Here is a 20,032-nt window from a genome sequence, read left to right as displayed (position 1 = left end):
TCGGACTGCCCATATGATTAAGGCGACCTTTCGCGATAAGCGGGAAATCCAGACCCGAATCCTGGTCAGGCACAAATTTTCGTGTGTCACAAACAACTGACGTCAATACATAGTCGCAGAATGAGCAACAATTCTGCGCAATTAGTTTCCACTCGGCACGTTCAAATGATGCAGATGATCACTGGCCTGCAACGTCACTCTATCTTACTGGCTTTCATTTGACACCAAACGTAAAGGTTTCGGGAATGTAAACACCATTAATACACTCCTGGAAATTGAAATAAGAACACCGTGAATTCATTGTCCCAGGAAGGGGAAACTTTATTGACACATTCCTGGGGTCAGATACATCACATGATCACACTGACAGAACCACAGGCACATAGACACAGGCAACAGAGCATGCACAATGTCGGCACTAGTACACTGTATATCCACCTTTCGCAGCAATGCAGGCTGCTATTCTCCCATGGAGACGATCGTAGAGATGCTGGATGTAGTCCTGTGGACCGGCTTGCCATGTCATTTCCACCTGGCGCCTCAGTTGGACCAGCGTTCGTGCTGGACGTGCAGACCGCGTGAGACGACGCTTCATCCAGTCCCAAACATGCTCAATGGGGGACAGATCCGGAGATCTTGCTGGCCAGGGTAGTTGACTTACACCTTCTAGAGCACGTTGGGTGGCACGGGATACATGCGGACGTGCATTGTCCTGTTGGAACAGCAAGTTCCCTTGCCGGTCTAGGAATGGTAGAACGATGGGTTCGATGACGGTTTGGATGTACCGTGCACTATTCAGTGTCCCCTCGACGATCACCAGAGGTGTACGGCCAGTGTAGGAGATCGCTCCCCACACCATGATGCCGGGTGTTGGCCCTGTGTGCCTCGGTCGTATGCAGTCCTGATTGTGGCACTCACCTGCACGGCGCCAAACACGCATACGACCATCATTGGCACCAAGGCAGAAGCGACTCTCATCGCTGAAGACGACACGTCTCCATTCGTCCCTCCATTCACGTCTGTCGCGACACCACTGGAGGCGGGCTGCACGATGTTGGGGCGTGAGCGGAAGACGGCCTAACGGTGTGCGGGACCGTAGCCCAGCTTCATGGAGACGGTTGCGAATGGTCCTCGCCGATACCCCAGGAGCAACAGTGTCCCTAATTTTCTGGGAAGTGGCGGTGCGGTCCCCTACGGCACTGCGTAGGATCCTACGGTCTTGGCGTGCATCCGTGCGTCGCTGCGGTCCGGTCCCAGGTCGACGGGCACGTGCACCTTCCGCCAACCACTGGCGACAACACCGATGTACTGTGGAGACCTCACGCCCCACGTGTTGAGCAATTCGGCGGTACGTCCACCCGGCCTCCCGCATGCCCACTATAAGCCCTCGCTCAAAGTCCGTCAACTGCACATACGGTTCACGTCCACGCTGTCGCGGCGTGCTACCAGTGTTAAAGACTGCGATGGAGCTCCGTATGCCACGGCAAACTGGCTGACACTGACGGCGGCGGTGCACAAATGCTGCGCAGCTAGCGCCATTCGACGGCCAACACCGCGGTTCCTGGTGTGTCCGCTGTGCCGTGCGTGTGATCATTGCTTGTACAGCCCTCTCGCAGTGTCCGGAGCAAGTATGGTGGGTCTGACACACCGGTGTCATTGTGTTCTTTTTTCCATTTCCAGGAGTGTAGTTCTGCCAGAATTGCGTGTGTGGGATCTATGATTTGCACTCTGCGAGTACCCTTGCGAGTGTGGGATCAAGAGAGCTCAACAGAACGAGCTGTAGTATGAATACAGGTGCAGTTACTGGCTGAGAAGCAAGTATTCATGGTCCCTCTGGCCAGCTATGTAGCTACACGATCCTGCGTCCTGACAAGTTGGTGACAACGATTGTCACGGCATGTGTAAATTCTGCCAACCACTATGGTGGATGGTGGTATTGCAGTATGGTGTGCTAGCGATTTACTAGCATCCGGCAGCAGGATTTTGTATACAGCTCGCCTGCCCACCTCTCAACATGTTGTGAAATCCTTAATGTGACTGTTACTGTAGCAAGTAATCTTTAATATTTTATGAAAAACCGCAATCACCCACTTTTTATGTATTTTATTTATGCCAGTAAGCGTTTCGGGATGTCAACCATCTTCAGTTGGCGTTATACGTATTTCAGTCTGCACTTAGCACATCGTTAGAAGTATAATAATCTCCAATAACTGTCTTACTGTTTCTTGTTGAATGGCCTTCAATTTTTCAACACTTTTCGAATGAAACAGTCCAAGTCTCCATGCTAAACATAAAAACTGGTAATATTCGCAATATACGCTTTTCTTTGAGACACATCGAAAGCTTAGTTTTTAAATCCCTGTTTGGTTTCCCAGAATCACTCAACGAAAATTTTACTCTTCCGTTGAATTTTTTGCTGTTCGTTTGGATGTTGTCTCCAGCTGTCATAAATACGTTAACAGGACTCTGCAATGCTGATCTGACATCAATACTATCCTGTGTACGGGCTCTTGGTGGCTGTTACAATTGAGGTTTCTAGTGTGCCAAACAAACAATAGATTTTTTGGGGGTATTAATTCATTTAGATGTCATTCTGACTTTTCTATTCTTGTTGGTTCGGTTCTTGCTGTAAGTACTTTGATGACTGTAGCTACTGTGGCAGGTAGTCACGCAGATTATGGTGGCCTTTTCCACACAAGGATGCAAAAGATTAATAGTAGTGAGTATATATTAGTATAAATTGGTATGTGTTAATAATGAATTAAAGAGGGTCTGTCTTCTTGCAAGAAGGCTCGTTTAATCCCCAAACATGATTCACCACAGTTTTAGCATCTTCAGTATCTTTTTAGTTTATTGTTTCTGAAACACATATGTACGAAATAATTCAAACTAGGAAGGTATTGACATCATACGTTGCTGTTGTTTAGTCTACCTCTGTATTTCACTGTTTTAGGGTTCCGCACCTCAATGGGCAAAACAGAAACCATTATAGTATCACTTTGCTGTTCGTCTGTCTGTTAAGACCTCTTTTTCTCAGGAACGAGCAAAAGTTGAGATTTATGTGAAATACGAAGGTCTGCAGCCCCTTGTCCGTATAAAACATTTAAGCTTCTAAGTCAAGCAATTAAAGGGTACGACAGTTCATGTCACATATTTTGATTCTTGCAAAGTCTCATCAAAACCTATGAAGTTGAGTCGTCAGATTTGGCAAGATCAAGTTTCCACAGCGTAAGTAAAGACAAAAACCCGAAAACCGTTAATGTGTAATTATATCACATAAAAGTATTATTTGCTGTTAGCTGTTAGCTTGACCGTCTACTGAGACCATTTTTCCCAGGAACGAGTGGAGGCATCGAGTTTCAATTTATGTCAAATACTAAGGCAGACGATCCATTGCCGTTATAAAAAAATTAAGTTTCTATGGGAAGGCAATCAAAAGCTACGGCCATTTATGTCACAAACTTTGATCCTCTCAAACTCACTCATCAAAACCTATAGAGTACTTCCCACTGACCTAGAATCATGAAATTTGACAAGAAGCAAGGTTGTACAGTATAAGTAACGAAAAGATCCGTAAATTGTTAATTTTTAACTCTATCACATACAAATATTTTACACAAATCGCATAAATTTTTTCCCCCATTCGTTGTCCGTCTGTCTGTCTGTCAATCTGTCAATCTGTTAAGACCCTTTCTTCTCAGCAAATTTCTAAAAAATTCTAATATCTAAGGTCTCTTGGCGGTGTCAAAAATTGAAGTTTCTACGTCAGTGCAGTCAAAAGATACTGTTATTCGTCTCGCATGTTTTGATACTCGCAAACTCAATCATCAAAGCCTATAGATGAACTATCTAAATACAGAGGTAAGTTTGCAAAGAACCCTCGGAGCACGAGTCCTACCTGCGCCATGTTCCAGTGGTTTTTTTTGTAATTTCTTTTTACCTTATGTGTGCCTTGTAGCTGCCAACAGAAATCAGCCAACAGTCTAAATTGAAAGATCTTTCATTTGCAAGACAGGTATGTTAGTACAACATCTGAATTGAAATTTTGTCCAGCACGTAGCCGTTAAACTACACAAGGTAGATTACAAGTCATGTTACACACTTATTGAGGTTGTAGGGGGGACTCAGTAGATCAAGGAACGCAGGAACCCATGTTCGAAAACGCCATCCAACTACGCAATAGAACGTCAAAGTAACAGGCGCCGGCGCCTTTAAATGTTTGTATATAGCTGATTCTCTTATCTTGTTACAAACTTTCTAGAATGATGGAGAAGAATAAATGTATAAATTTGAGGCAAGGGTCCCTCTACTGGAAACGAACGAGGCGAAAATTATAGGCGAAAACCATTCTGATACTTCTGGCAATGGTATATATGTAGTGGTAATGCTGTTGCTCAGATTCTATGGCAGGCATCTTTCAGAGGTGGAAGGATGGACCAAAACAAGACGAAGTTTCTAGTAAGCATGGGCTCCAAAACGCATACCTTAAGAGCTATGAGCACTTGTTCAATAGAGATGTGTTTCACGGTAGTGAAGATGAACAACTGCTCATAGTTCCTCTCACATCACTTTAGAGTACATGTTACTGGACATTTTTTCCTAGTTTGGTCCATACTACCACCTCTGAAAGTTGCGTACCATAAAATCTTAACAACAACAGTACCAGTATACGTATTCCACTGTCAGAGTTATAAGAACGTTTTCCGCTTATGACTTTCGGCTCACTCATTTGCGGACAGGGACCCTGTGGGACGGCGGGTGGAAAAGTTTGAATTATATATATATTTGTTGCCGTTCTCAACACAGGCTCTCATTTATACTTTTATCGTTCTCCATCATCCTAGAGAGTTTGTAGCACCGTCACGGAATTACCTGTATATACATACAATAAAGGCGCCGGCGCTCTGTAACATCGTTGGATGACGTTTCCGGACGTGTACTCCTACGTAAAGCTTGATCTACTAAGTCCCGTCTACAATGTCTAGAAGTATGTGACATGAATTGTGAAACCCCCTCTATATTCCGGAAAAAGAGTGGTATATGCCACTTTTTTGACGCTTACCACTGCTGTAATTGACATGCCGTGAGCAGTACTTGGTTTTTATTTGCCTTCTGAATGTGTCGTTGGTATTGTTTTTATGTTTAAAATGATCTGTGGAGATCTGTAAAATTTCGCGGTGTTTTGGTTTGGAAAATAATTTGATGTGATTTGCTATTCATAGATTGTGTTGCGTATTTTTAACAGCATTTCGTTACCTTTTCACATGCTCGCTGGTGAATTCTGAATGTTTGCATGTTGATATGACTCGGCGTGCTGTTTCACTGCACATTTATGTTTCAGATACGCTGTTAGCAATCGTTTGTTTTACTGTTTTGTTTTAGACTAGCGGCCGTGAATTATGAATTTTGTCGAAAGTGTTTTCATTTTGTGTGTTTGAGAAAGAGAGAGAAAGAGTGTGTGTGGTGTGTGTGTGTATGTGTGTGTGTGTGTGTTTGCCGCGTAAAACCAAGCAAGGGCTTCAGCGCAGAGTGGTGCGTCCGGTTTGACGTAAAACCGCGCCACTCCACGCAAAACGAATAAGTTCCCCGAAGTGTCGGTACATCAAAGGAAATGGTTCGTTCATGTGCGGCTCTGCTTGGACGGTGTTCCTCAAATGTACAGTGGAACAATGTGTCTAAGCCACATCAATACAATAACATTCAGAATTCACTAACGAACGCGAGAAAAGGTAACGAAATGCTATTAGAAACACGCAACACAATCTATAAACAGCAAATCACACCAAATGGTTTTCCAGGCCAAACTTCACAAAATTTTATCGATGTACATTGATAATATTAAAAAATGAAAACAATAACTACAACAACAAAAATTTAGCAGGCCAATGAAAATCAATCAAGGCACGTCAGCTACAGCAGTGGTAAGTGGAAAACGTAAGGGAATATGTCACTGTTTTATCGGAGTATGTAGTTGAAAGCCTATATTGTAAACCAGAATTCAATTTAGATGTTTCCCTAACAACCCTGTGTCGCAAGGAACACGTTGTATTAATTTAGGCTTGAGGTTGATTTCTGTGACAGCTACAGGGAAGTAAAAACGGTGAATTACATATGTAATCTAAACAAGAAGGAAGTCTGATATCAACATATTCCTAACCTATATAATTTGTTATATGAGTGTCACAGACAATAATTCGTTGTTATCTTCTACAAGCACGGGAATAGAGCTTAAAATTCAGCCATGATAGCATATATTATTATAAATTAGTACTACACCAACTTAATCTTTCTCTTATGTGCAAAGTCAACAAAAAAGTGGGAGATATTAGTGTCGGTGTGAGCCTCGTAATAGGTCTACGCCACTATGATATGTGTCTTCACAAACAGAATGCAAAAGGTTGTGCTGAATAACTCAGATAATGTCGGAAAGGTAGAAAATTTTGGTGACCAAGCTACAAAAAAGAAAAAAAAAAATTCACGAAAGGAGTACCACAAGGTTCAATTTTGGGTCGACTCTTATTTTTATATATATATAACGACCTTCCACTTAACTTTCAATAAGCAAAATTGGTACTTTTTGCAGACTAGTATTATTATCAATCCCATTAGGGAGAAAGCAACTGAAGATTGGTAAATCATATTTTTCAAAGAATTCTTAAGTGGTTGCCTGAGAATGAACCACCCATAAATTTTGAAGAAAACACACTACATTTAGTCCTGTACAACAGATAGAGTCATATCAATAACTGATGTAACACATGAGCAAGACTCAGTAAATGGGGTAGATAGTTCCAAATTCTGGGGAATGTGTAGCGATGAAAACGTGAACTAGAAGAAGCATAGCTCTGAATTTCTCAAACAGTTAAGTTAAGCTATTTTTGCTCTTCCTATAATTGCTAATCTTGGAAACAAACGTATGAGACTCGTGACATATTGTGCATATTTCCATTCAATAATGTTGTACGGAAAAATTTCTGTGGTAACTCATCAATTAGAAAAAAGTTCTGATTGTACAAAAGCGACTAGTGAGAATAATATGTGGTGTCTTACTATGTAGGTACCCCTTGCAGGAGCTAGGCATTTTAACTGCACTGTCACAATACATATTTTCGCTAGTGAAATTCGTCATAACTAACCCATCACAATTTGAGAAGGATAGTGATACCCATACCTACAACACTAGACGGAGAAATCACCTTTATTCCCATTGCTAATGCATTCGGTGGCTCAGAGAGGAGCTCAATGCGCAGCAGTAAAAAATTTTTGATCATATGACCAATAACATAAACTGTCTGACAGATAGCGAAACCAGTTTTAAATACACTCCTGGAAATGGAAAAAAGAACACATTGACACCGGTGTGTCAGACCCACCATACTTGCTCCGGACACTGCGAGAGGGCTGTACAAGCAATGATCACACGCACGGCACAGCGGACACACCAGGAACTGCTGTGTTGGCCGTCGAATGGCGCTAGCTGCGCAGCATTGTGCACAGACGCCATCAGTATCAGCCAGTTTGCCGTGGCATACGGAACTCCATCGCAGTCTTTAACACTGGTAGCATGCCGCGACAGCGTGGACGTGAACCGTATGTGCAGTTGACGGACTTTGAGCGAGGGCGTATAGTGGGCATGCGGGAGGCCGGGTGGACGTACCGCCGAATTGCTCAACACGTGGGGCGTGAGGTCTCCACAGTACATCGATATTGTCGCCAGTGGTCGGCGGAAGGTGCACGTGCCCGTCGACCTGGGACCGGACCGCAGCGACGCACGGATGCACGCCAAGACCGTAGGATCCTACGCAGTGCCGTAGGGGACCGCACCGCCACTTGCCAGAAAATTAGGGACACTGTTGCTCCTGGGGTATCGGCGAGGACCATTCGCAACCGTCTCCATGAAGCTGGGCTACGGTCCCGCACACCGTTAGGCCGTCTTCCGCTCACGCCCCAACATCGTGCAGCCCGCCTCCAGTGGTGTCGCGACAGGCGTGAATGGAGGGACGAATGGAGACGTGTCGTCTTCAGCGATGAGATTCGCTTCTGCCTTGGTGCCAATGATGGTCGTATGCGTGTTTGGCGCCGTGCAGGTGAGTGCCACAATCAGGACTGCATACGATCGAGGCACACAGGGCCAACACCCGGCATCATGGTGTTCCAACAGGACAATGCACGTCCGCATGTATCCCGTGCCACCCAACGTGCTCTAGAAGGTGTAAGTCAACTACCCTGGCCAGCAAGATCTCCGGATCTGTCCCCCATTGAGCATGTTTGGGACTGGTTGAAGCGTCGTCTCACGCGGTCTGCACGTCCAGCACGAACGCTGGTCCAACTGAGGCGCCAGGTGGAAATGGCATGGCAAGCCGTTCCACAGGAGTACATCCAGCATCTCTACGATCGTCTCCATGGGAGAATAGCAGCCTGCATTGCTGCGAAAGGTGGATATACAGTGTACTAGTGCCGACATTGTGCATGCTCTGTTGCCTGTGTCTATGTGCCTGTGGTTCTGTCAGTGTGATCATGTGATGTATCTGACCCCAGGAATGTGTCAATAAAGTTTCCCCTTCCTGGGACAATGAATTCACGGTGTTCTTATTTCAATTTCCAGGAGTGTATAATTTAAAATCATATCTCCTGGACAACTCCTTCTATATCATCGACGAATCTCTTCTTACAAACTGGTAGCCATTAAAAAACACTTGTTTTGAAGTGTAGTTGCATGAATAGGAATAAAATGGTAATGTGTTGATTAATTTTAACTATTCATGTAGGGGACAGTGGACGAAAATTTCATACTTAAAAGATCATTGCAGGTATAAATTAAACAACGCCTTCATTCGCAACTTTTTCGTGTTTTATTAACTACAAGATCCATTTCAGACCCTGTAGGTCCATCGTCAGGTGTAATTTGTCTTAATACATGAATACATGTTTTATTTCTTCTCCTGAATGAGACAAATTACACCTGATGATGGACCCACTGGGTCCGAAATGTATCGTGTAGTTAATAAAACACGAAAAAGTTGTGACCGAAGGCGTTGTTTAATTCATACCTCCAATGTTTTGAATACAGTCACGTTTTAAGCTGCAAAATATGGACAAAATTAAATTAAAAAAGTTAATTATTTCTCACAGTCCATGTATGCCAATTAAAATTATATACATGCAATTTTACGTTAGACTGAGGTTTCTAGAGTAGCATGTCATAAAGAAATTCAGTGTAAAATAATTAGTTTCACTATGCATTCATTATTTCAAAAATGTTGTCAGCATGTCATTCTGGATTACCTTGTGCCGCTAAATGATACACCCTTTCACTTGGCAAAGTTATTCCTTTATTTGTACTACTAAATTATTAATGTAAGAATAAGTTACAGAATGAACATATATCGTGCCTTAATTAAGGATTAGAACTGTAATCCTAACAAATTAACAATGTGAACTCTTAAGATATACCAAAATTTATGGCAAATTATTTCCAGGAAATTAGAGCCTTACTACTCAGATATAAAAAATACTATTTATTGTTGCTAGTTACTGTTTTAATTTCTAATAGGCTTTTTATGAACAGACACACTGCGTTTCAGCAATCGATAAGCTACGTGATGGAGCAGCGCAAAAACAACAGAGTCCTGTGTCATTTTACCCTCTTCGGCACAAATGTAATCCTTGGTCATAAGCTCGAAAACTAACAAACACACAATCAAAATATTGCTACAGATTTAAAGATTTACTTTTGTAAAATATCCACCTGATAGTAAATCTTCCACACAGATAGTCAATACTGCACAATTTTAAAAGTTTCTTAACAGAAATATTGGTATATTTAACTTCGAAAGTAGTTTCCCACGTCTCACCCCAGCGAATAGAAGCAGGAAATGATTAACGGCAAAGTGTAGCCACCACAAGCAATCGAGTAAACCAAACACTATCATTCTGCCAGCTGCCAAAGTTAAGAAAAAACCACTACGTCGTTTTGCCCTTCTGTGTCATTTTGGGCCACTTTCCCCTATACACATCCTGTAAACTGACTCGTTCCACATCATTTCGATAAAATATTCGCTCAAATGATCTATGCAACGTGTAACTAAGTGGCCTACTTTATTTGCTGCCGCCGGCCAGTGTGGCCGTGCGGTTAAAGGCGCTTCAGCCTGGAACCGCGTGACCGCTCCGGTCGCAGGTTCGAATCCTGCCTCGGGCATGGATGTGTGTGATGTCCTTAGGTTAGATAGGTTTAAGTAGTTGTAAGTTCTAGGGGACTGATGACCACAGATGTTAAGTCCCATAGTGCTCAGAGCCATTTGAACCATTTTATTTGCTGACACTCCTAGAGGGACTCGCAGTTGGTACTAACGCGAAGTGTTGTTGTTTAGATGTCATCTGTGGGGTCGTCCGGCGGAGTTTCTGGAAGCAGAGTACAAGGACAAACAGGGCCGAGTACATCGAACGCGGCTTCTGGTGTCAGGGAGCTGGGGGGTGGCTCGCCACCTCAACTACACGTTCGAGATCCTGAGCGCTCTAGCGTGGTCGCTGCCGGCGATGGGCCTGGGAATTCTGCCGTTCCTGTACGTGATCTTCCTGACCCTGCTCCTGGTCCATCGGGTCTACAGGGACGAGGAGAAGTGTCAGCAGAAATACGGGAGCAGCTGGCAAGCCTACTGTCGTCTGGTGCCCTACCGCCTGCTGCCGTGGATTTTCTGAGCTTCGCCGCTGCGGCCACCGCCGCCAGCGTCATGCACCAGCTGGAGGCCACTTTAGAGGAGGTCGAGCTGGAGGAGGAAGACGAAGATGATGACTAAGCTGCCCAATCTGTGTCAAATGATGTCCGCCAGCAAAAATGGAAAACTGCTTCAGAAAAACTATGCACATTAAGTGACTACTTTTCTCGGCCACAGCAAGCTACAGAAAAACGCCCCCAGAAAAATGGAAAACTGATCTAGAAAAATTACATACGAAAAGTGTCTAGGTCCCTACCTTGCAGCAAGCTACAGGAAGAAGGTTAACGGTAGAAAGAGCCGAACATAGCTCACGATCCTGCTTCCGTTTATTGGTGCTCTGTGACGGAAAAACAGACTGTACCAAAAAGCGGAAATAAGGTCCATAAATGAAAATCGGAATATTTTACTGTATTTTGAAAAAAAGAAGATTTGGAATTTTGACATAAATTTCGTATTTTCACGAACAAGATCAGCTACCATTGCATTTTATACTACCACTTGTGTATAAAATTTACGCGGATAGTCAATAACGCAAAGCGGACCATAAATTTGAGACTTACTATTAACTACACACTTAGGAACTACATTACATATAGCATCTCTGATTGGCATCTGTCCTCTGCCTCACTTCACTTTAATAACGAGATACCCGTTTTGTACGAACTGAATTTGTGACGAATAAAGCGGCCCAGAAAACCGCATGTGTGTTATTGTTTTTCTTTATACTAACGTAACAAAAATTGAAAGTTAATGTGTTATAATAAGATGTGGTAACAGAAAAAATCGAATTCTACTAGGATTTCTCAGTTATAAAGAGTGAGACATAAATATGACTAAAAGTTGCAATTGATATATTTGATAACAAATACAAATCGAAGAGAGCTGAAAAGGCATTTCTCAGACTAAAAACCTATTCAGTACTTTAGTTCCTCGATTGTTTCAAGCTAACAGTCGTCCGCGTAACAGCTTAAAGTAAAAAAAAAAAAAAAAAAAAAAAAATATGACGTCGCACGATGCTTACTGGTGATGGAGACTACAGAAGGTAGAAACTTTTTCTGAACTATTTTTTCTAATATTTCGATGTTTCCTGGTTTTCTTTATTACAAAACACTGTTTCCAAACATCTCAGCATCTGCGAACATCATGTCATTAAAGTGTGACGAGGAGAACACGTCTGTTACTCTCCTTCTCCCATCCATTGCTCAGTGGAAACTTCCCACACCATCGTAGCACGGTGTGTACTTTCGTAACTTTTTTGCACTAATTAAAATTCGTTGTCAAAACTCTTGTAACTATTACTGGCTAAGAGTCCTCATCCTTCACTATTACGTCTCCTTTTAAGATTACCGTTTCTTAAAACCGTATCCATGCGACTGGTACCTAATCAACAATACTGTATACACGTGCACTTTGTCGAACTGATTCGTGTTGGCTACTTTCGACCGAATTGTGAATTCTTCACGTTGTTGATGCACCGTTACCACTTCGTGTTGTTCCAGCTTTATTCATCTTCAGACCGGTTTTATTGTCATCAATTAGCCAACTGACAGAGTGGTAACGTTGCATTACACTTTCGTCTCTCGAGGCTTAAATTTCACCATCATTCTAGCGCACAGTCGCCCACATTGGGAATGACACTTGCTGCTACACGATTGGCGTCAGTTGGGCACATTACCCGTTCTCACCAGCCGACAATAATGTTTAGGCTTTAAATTTTTTTTAAGTATTTAACTTTGGATGCAGTAGGTGTTAATGAAATGAAATCAAATGTCGTATTGAGAGGGCCTCCCGTCGGGTAGACCAGTCGCCTTGTACAAGCCTATTTAGTTGACGATACTCTGGCGAATTGCGTGTCGAGGAGGATGATATGATGATGAAGACAACAGAACATGAAGTCCCCGCGCGGAGTTAATCTCCGACCCAGCCGGGAATCGATCCCAGGCCCCACGCGTGGCATTCTGCCGCCATCACCACTCAGCTATGCAGCCGGACAGCAGGCGTTAACAGGAATATGATTCAAAAAACTGCTCATGGTGAAAAGGGAGGTGGGATTGCTCCTTTGATCTGGTCGTATCCCATCGGCGATGTAACAAGAAGACCGCACCTACTCATCACCACCGATGTAGTCCAAGTTTATCGTGTATGCAGGGTTAGACTACAAATGGGAGTTCCAGATGGCCAGGCGTTTCGAAAAAAACGGCATTTTTTATGAGGCGTGTGCTGTTCATGTTAGCGTAGTTTCCAGGCAGCAGTTGGTACATGGGAAAGAATGCGGAAAGGTATTCTGAGGGTCGTGAGGTTGTGCCCCAACGTAGAAACCCATCTTTACTTGTTCAGTTTTTACATTACACACATTGCAAATAAACGGGAATAGTGCTCAATGTTTTGAATTTAATAACATCTTCATAAATGGTCTGGAAAGAAAAAGAAAAGAAATCGACATTGCACATGTTTTTCAAGAAATGTACTTACACCGCCCACAAGGACTCTGCAAGTAATTTTCCAGGAAGGGTTTTCAATTAAAGCGTCCAAAAATTCGTATTCCGTTACTTTTATTTTCACATGAACAGTAGACTTCCCAGTTTTTTCCGATGAATATCAACCCTGCATGTGTAAATCATCAACGCTAAAATAATAAAACAACCTAATTTTATATACGAAGTTCTTGTGTACACCTACGTCCCCTTCCTCGAATTTATTTGCAAGCCCAAGTATTCGTTCACCATTCTTTTTCATGCCTTTTATGAAAATATTAATAAATCCAATATATTGAGCATTATTTTTGTTTGTTTGCAGCGAATGTAACGTAAAAATTGAAATCTTATGGCCCTCCCAATACCCTTCTGTACTCCTCCCATTGTGCCAAGCTCTTTCTGGAAACTTTGCTAACATGAACGCCTCATGCCTCACCCAACCAGCACCCAAACTGCTATTTTTTCCAAATCCTTGACCATCTAGAGTTTCAACGTCTTTCACTTTCATTTCTGGACAAACCCTCCATATACCATCAATCTGGACGAAATCGGCGCAGCGGGTGGACACGGCCCCCTTATAACTTTTCGCCTGTTTCCTCTCGCGGCCTGTTGTCACGTTATTGTTTCCTCACTCTACCAGCCTTCATGATTTCACCGCGAGAGTCACTGACACCTTAAGTGCAGAACTAATTATTCCTTTAATTTTCAGTAACACTTCTAAATAGTAGTTGTATTTATTACACACACAGTAGATGCTAATATGTTTATGGATTCATGAATAACATGTAGTGGAATTCACAGCAGACGAATAAGTGTTTACAAATTTATAGCACGGAGCTCACTCAAATTCTGGAGTCACATTGTCGACAAATTACCTTTTGTGAGAACGTTATATCACCTTAACAGGGCGATCACTATTTTCAAACTCGCTAAGCATGAATAGAAGATTTGTTTATAAGAACTATAAGACATGAATGAACGTAAGGTCTCTGCCTCGTGATGATTGGGTGTTGTGTGATGTCCTTAGGTTAGTTAGTTTTAAGTAGTTCTAAGTTCTAGGGGACTGATGACCATAGCTGTTAAGTCCCATAGTGCTCAGAGCCATTTGAACGTAAGTATAGGATTCTCCAGAGGACAAATACCAAGAACTGAAGTCGTTGCTGTTTGCTAGATGATACACAGGTTGGTGAATAACAGTCTGTAAAGCTGTTAAGGGAATTTCAGAATAGGTCGTGCTGAGAAATAATTGTTAAGAAAAAAATTTATAAGTTGCGCCGATTCCACGTGAATTGGCATTGTAGTTAGCCAATCACGCAATAGCACGTAAATTCAAGCTGCCCGCCAGACAAAACTTGTATTTGTTGTTCTCATAGTGTAGATGATAGCCCACGAGAGTGCTCAGCCTTGTTGCGGGTTCGATCCTTGCTACCGCCCCACGTCCAATGTTTGTATCACTCTCTTGTTCGTTTGTGGCAAACCAAACTAAGAATATGTTTGCCGACACCGTCTTTGGCAGGCCTCTGGAATTACACGCGCAGCGACCTGATTGGCTAACTTCAATGCTAATTAACTTAGTAACGTATCGATTTTTTAAGCAATTATTCCTCTACACAACCTACCCTGCAACACTCTTACAAGTTTTCATACTGTTTCTCACTGTCCTGTATAACACAAAAAAAATTGCTAAACTTTAGTGAGAAAATGCCATTCCTGTCACCACATGGTCATGTACTGTAAGGTTTGAGGTAAAACAGTGTAAAATAATGCCTCTAAGAATCGTGGAAGTTTTGTTATATCTGTTTATGCAATATAAGCGTTTGTACATTGTTTGGAGACTCATATCAAGAACTGGCTTAACATCTGCGTAATGGATTTCAGAAAATTTTCTGAAGCTCAGTATCTCGCTCAGGTGGATCTTGTCCTAGACTAACAGTGATGAATGCGGCGAGATGACTGGCTCCGACTGTGAATAACCTCTAGTCTCACGAGACAGCGGGCTGTACGTCACAATATAATAGCAAGATGGACTGTTTATATCTAGTACAAGAAATGTATTCACACTGCGAATGTGATCAGACTCCAGGTCTGCCGGACTGATGCTCCAGCCCGGATTTCCTGCTCTAGGCTAGCGGTCGCCTAACCCACCTCGGCCATCCGCGAACGCCTACCGCCAGGACCGACGCAAATTTCCACCTGTCACCAAGTTCCAGCATTGTTACTCTTACAATGTTGCGTGGACGTGAAATACTGTTTTACAAGGTCTGTGTTTTTATAAATGTCTGACGGACACAGTATAGTACATTGTAAGATACAAGCACTGCATTGTAGTGTCTATAGCAACACTGATGCTCAATAGCAATTGGAGGTGTAATTCTTGCTGTCACTGATCAGTCTGAGGTCAATGGAATTTACAATGGATATCCATGTTAATAATACTAATAATTATGGTAACCGTAACATATAACGCTGTTTTTTAGTAGCATGGAATTATGGGTTCCATAAATCGCTAATGAAGTTTTTTGTGGAGAACTGCATAATGCATTACACAGCTGTAACTGTGTAGTTTATTAGAGACTATCGATTTCGGTCTATGACGAGACCTTCATTGGGTCCATATTTGCATTTGCGTAATTTTCATGAGTCATCAGATGTACTTTGTTCCATCGATGATATTGACCGCAAATTAATTACAACCTCTCCATTTATCAAAATAAAATATCTTCCCTAAACAATTCTCAACTTTTCGATCAATTTTTATTATGGATGACTACCTGAAGCGAGGCTGTGGACTGGTGTGTAACATGCAAAGGTAGCTGTCGTTTTGCCTAGTTTCAGATTTACATAAAATCCAGATTTTTGACAAATATGGTATAAATTTTTTGTATGTTTCAGATTTATATGTACACATTCTTGTACTTCAGTGGGTCCAGGAGAATTGTCGCTATTGAATTTACATTTGTACTACATTTTTTCAAAACTGAGTGATTTTCTGAGAGGTTATAGTCGGTTATATGGAGTCAGTAGACGATGCAAGTAGTTTGGAGAATATTTACTCCTTTCTTTACTAAAATTGTCGTGAAGAGCCTTGCAGTGTCAGCACTGCTTATAGGTTTATAAAATCTTATGATCACAAATGTTACCTGACATAATATGTATCCACCACATCGTCAAACATGTCTTCAAGTAATTAATTGCACTACATTACTGGATTATATATACAAACTCGCAGCAGCTACTGAAGCAGCTCCAAGTATACTAAATGTCTTAATGGTGAATGTACTCAAAATTGTTTACAAGTATTTATATGCACTATATTACTGGATGGGGTCTACAAACTTGCAGCAGCTAGCAAATAATGAGCCAAGTAAATTAAATGTCTTAATGTTCAATGTATTATTATTTTTACATGTGTTCCCCATGGTACTGCTAGTAGTGTGTCCTATGGTGTACTAAATATGCTTTACATGTATTTGTGTATTGTGTCATAGACCCACATGAGTGGTAAATATATATATATTGTTTACTTGCACACATGCTGTGATTACTGCACAGTGCGAATATATATATATATATATGCACACACTCATTACTTGCCATAAATGTTACCGCGTTAAAACATTGACTTGGAGCACATTAATTATATAAAAGGTGTGGAAATTTATTATTATCTGTAATAAATGTTTTGTCAAAAGTAGATCACACTGCTATAGTGATTACATAAACTCCATGTGTCTATCAAATTTCTTGGCAACCCACTGTAAATTGTTACACATGTCAAAAGCAGAGGGGGACAAACACAACGCATACTTAGTACAGGCCAGGTGGATGCTGATATATGTTAGTTCCTTGTCTTAAATGTTTGTGTGTCACAAGGAGTAATCAATATTAGCATTTACACCTACGTCAATATTAAGTGTTCGTTGATGCTATTAAATTAAGAAATGTAAATGTATGTGAAAAACAAAAGTTTGTTAATTAAGCATTTATGAAGACTAATTTGATGCTCATATTCGTTAAGTTAATTCTGTTAAGGTTGATATGTTAAAAGAAAAGCGCGCGCGCGCGCGCGCGCGCGCGCGCGCGCGCGTGTGTGTGTGTGTGTGTGTGTGTGTGTGTGTGTGTGTGTGTGTGTGTGTGTGTGTGTGTGTATGGGGGGGGGGGAGGGATTATGACTGTGACATACATGTCACAAGTGTTTGTGAAGTAAAGGAAATATGAACACTGGGTTTATTTATTAATTATATAATTTATAATGAGCATATATAGCTGAAAAAAATAAACTTTGTAAATAAATATATGTATATATGTGTGTGTCTCAGTGTGTGTGTGTGTGTGTGTGTGTGTGTGTGTGTGTGTGTGTGTGTGTGTGTGTGTGTGTGTGTGTGTGTGTGTGTGTGTGTGCAGCCACCAAATGCGAAGAGGGCTGCTATAATTTGTTAATAACTTACAGAGTATGTGTACAAGAGTATATGTCAGTTATATCTTGTAAATATTTATGTGTTTAAAATGATAGATGGATAGTGACATTCTGTAAATCCATGAATGTGAGGTGGTCCTCGAACTTTCTAAACCACACGTTTTCAATATTTGGTTGTATGTGTATGAAGAAATATGATATGCAGTGGCGTCCATTAATTGTGTACTGGTATAAAGGGAAGATGGTCACGACTGTCATTAATCTGTTGTAAACCTTTATATCTGATAAATGTAAAGATGGTGTGTTTCATAAAATACATATGTGTCAAAAATAAAGCCATATATGGCAGTTGGATATAGATTCATGTGAACACTCAGTGAAAATATTTCTGGGTGGATCAACAAGCGTGATTGAGCCTGACCCTCATTAAATATGAAACTAAATACTAAACACACAGAACGTTTGTTTATTACATCAGTTAAACTTTTATATATCTGTTAAAGGCTAAATAGCAATGATATTCTTAAATGAATGCCGTTATTGTGTATAGGACAGAAAATTTACATTGTTGCATAAATGCATGATGGGAGCAACATTCGTTTATTTGAAGTCGTAAATGTGTGTTTGTGTCAAAATGAGAGATCTATCTCAGTTATACAGGTTACAAAAAGTTGCTGACATTTGATCACTACATGCTGTAAATGTTTTTAACAAATGGCACAAATATCTGTAAGTGTCAAAAGGAAACAAATGGTCACTTGTATCTCTTAAGCGAAGAAAAGTTATATGGACAATACCATTTCTTAAATGCATTTTGCAAATGTCTGAAGGAGTCACCCTGAAAGGTGAGAACTGACACATATGTACATGAGCTGCAGAAAGATCAAGTGGCCAGTAAGATTTATGATTTACATGTTTTAAACGTTGTGGTATAGATAGGAAAGTTTAGCGCCGGTATTCATTGATTATGGGTGTCACTAGTGTATGTTATTTTTTATTTTGATTTTGTAAAACGTTGTTATCATTTATACGTATTTCTAAATAACATAAAATAAATGTATCATCACTCAGAGTCACGTTGACCATGCCTGGTTATTACATGTAGTACTGATGTGTGTACTGATATTTTACCATATCACACTGTCACATAGATAATGTATATTTCGTGAAATCTGTCAATAAATGTTTGTATGTGTGTATTGTCTTGTATCGATTGGTTGGTGCATCGACTTTTGTAATTTTTTTAACATTATTTAAAAAAAACGAATTGTTAATTTTTGTTGGTTTTTAGCATATTTTTTAAGCAGTGGAGTTAATAACAAATAAAACTTGCTTCTAACTCGTCCAAGGGCGAACCAACAAAGACAAATACCTGTGACACATTTCAGTTGATTTCAACAAGGCTACGCTCCAAAACTGAACTTATTTGGATTATTTAGCGATTTGTGGAGTTGGTAAGAATTGACTACTTGTCGACCAAGGAATGTATTCTGAGATTTCAACTGGTAATTAAATATAAATTAGTTGTATTTTACTTTAAACACATATTAGTGAACTACGTCTTTTCACTTACTCGCTGTGTCATTGTTTATTTGAAATAATACACACTCCTTTTTTGGATGATAGCGGGGAAGTTACAGGCCATGATTTTCTCACTTCTCGTACAGCTGCATAAAGTCGTTTGTGCTCCTCACTAATCATAAGAGGAGTATTATACAGTGTTTCGTCACACGATGATTCTTCACAATATCATGCAGAATTTACGGCGTGACGAGGTGTTGAGATGTCATTTCACATCCCATTTTCTGGCTATAAAATTCTTTACACAACAGGATTGAAACCGGTTACCTACAGTTCAGGAGCCACCTGACTAGACTGCGATAACGACCTCGCCTTGTGAGACGAGTATGGCTGTTCGGTAATACGCAACTGAATGAGGAAAACACATCTTTCTGAAGTTCCCAGAATTACAAAAAAACACACCATGTCTTGTTGAGAATCAAGTCTACTGTTCTCGTATGGAGGATGTAGTCCACTTTGATCATGCGTGTTCGACTGTTGAGGAAGGAGTCAGACGTCTTCACTGATGCGGTTGTATTCTCAACTTTCACAGAATGCTGATTCATTTAAGTCCTGGCTGCATGGCCTGAAGAAGGCTCTTGAAACATAATTGAAATTTTGTTGGCCATCAGAATTGCTTCACCAGGAAGGACAGCAAACAACTAAATATTATGCGCATTAATGTGCAGTAGAAAGAACATATGTGATTAAATTTGTAGTTGCACTGGGGATGTAGACGGTGCACAATTTTGCACGCAGAGCTGTCACCCCTGGGAGCAACAGCTCAAACCCGTTTGGACATAAATTCGAGCGGAGCCTTACTAGACAATGCGATACAAAATACTTATGTAGTAGCAGCACGGAAG

At 41.2% G+C, this 20,032-nt stretch overlaps 1 protein-coding gene across 20 annotated transcripts in view; it reads left to right on the top strand.

Moving 5' to 3' along the window:
• The window catches only part of LOC126299110 (uncharacterized), a 285,821-nt gene extending 267,016 nt beyond the window's left edge, over positions 1-18,805 (top strand). For all 20 annotated transcript variants that reach the window (XM_049990801.1, XM_049990795.1, XM_049990804.1 and 17 more), the window contains one exon: positions 10,371-18,805. In XM_049990801.1, coding sequence (XP_049846758.1) covers positions 10,371-10,698 — 328 coding nt within the window. In that variant the 3' untranslated portion in view covers positions 10,699-18,805. The remainder of the gene's footprint in view (positions 1-10,370) is intronic.
• The last annotated feature ends 1,227 nt before the right edge of the window (positions 18,806-20,032 follow it).

The sequence above is a fragment of the Schistocerca gregaria genome, chromosome X (genome assembly GCF_023897955.1).
Source record: "Schistocerca gregaria isolate iqSchGreg1 chromosome X, iqSchGreg1.2, whole genome shotgun sequence".
NCBI classification, from domain to species: Eukaryota; Metazoa; Arthropoda; class Insecta; order Orthoptera; family Acrididae; genus Schistocerca; species Schistocerca gregaria.
Note: the sequence above shows the minus strand (reverse complement) of the source record. Positions and strands in the feature narration are given on the sequence as shown.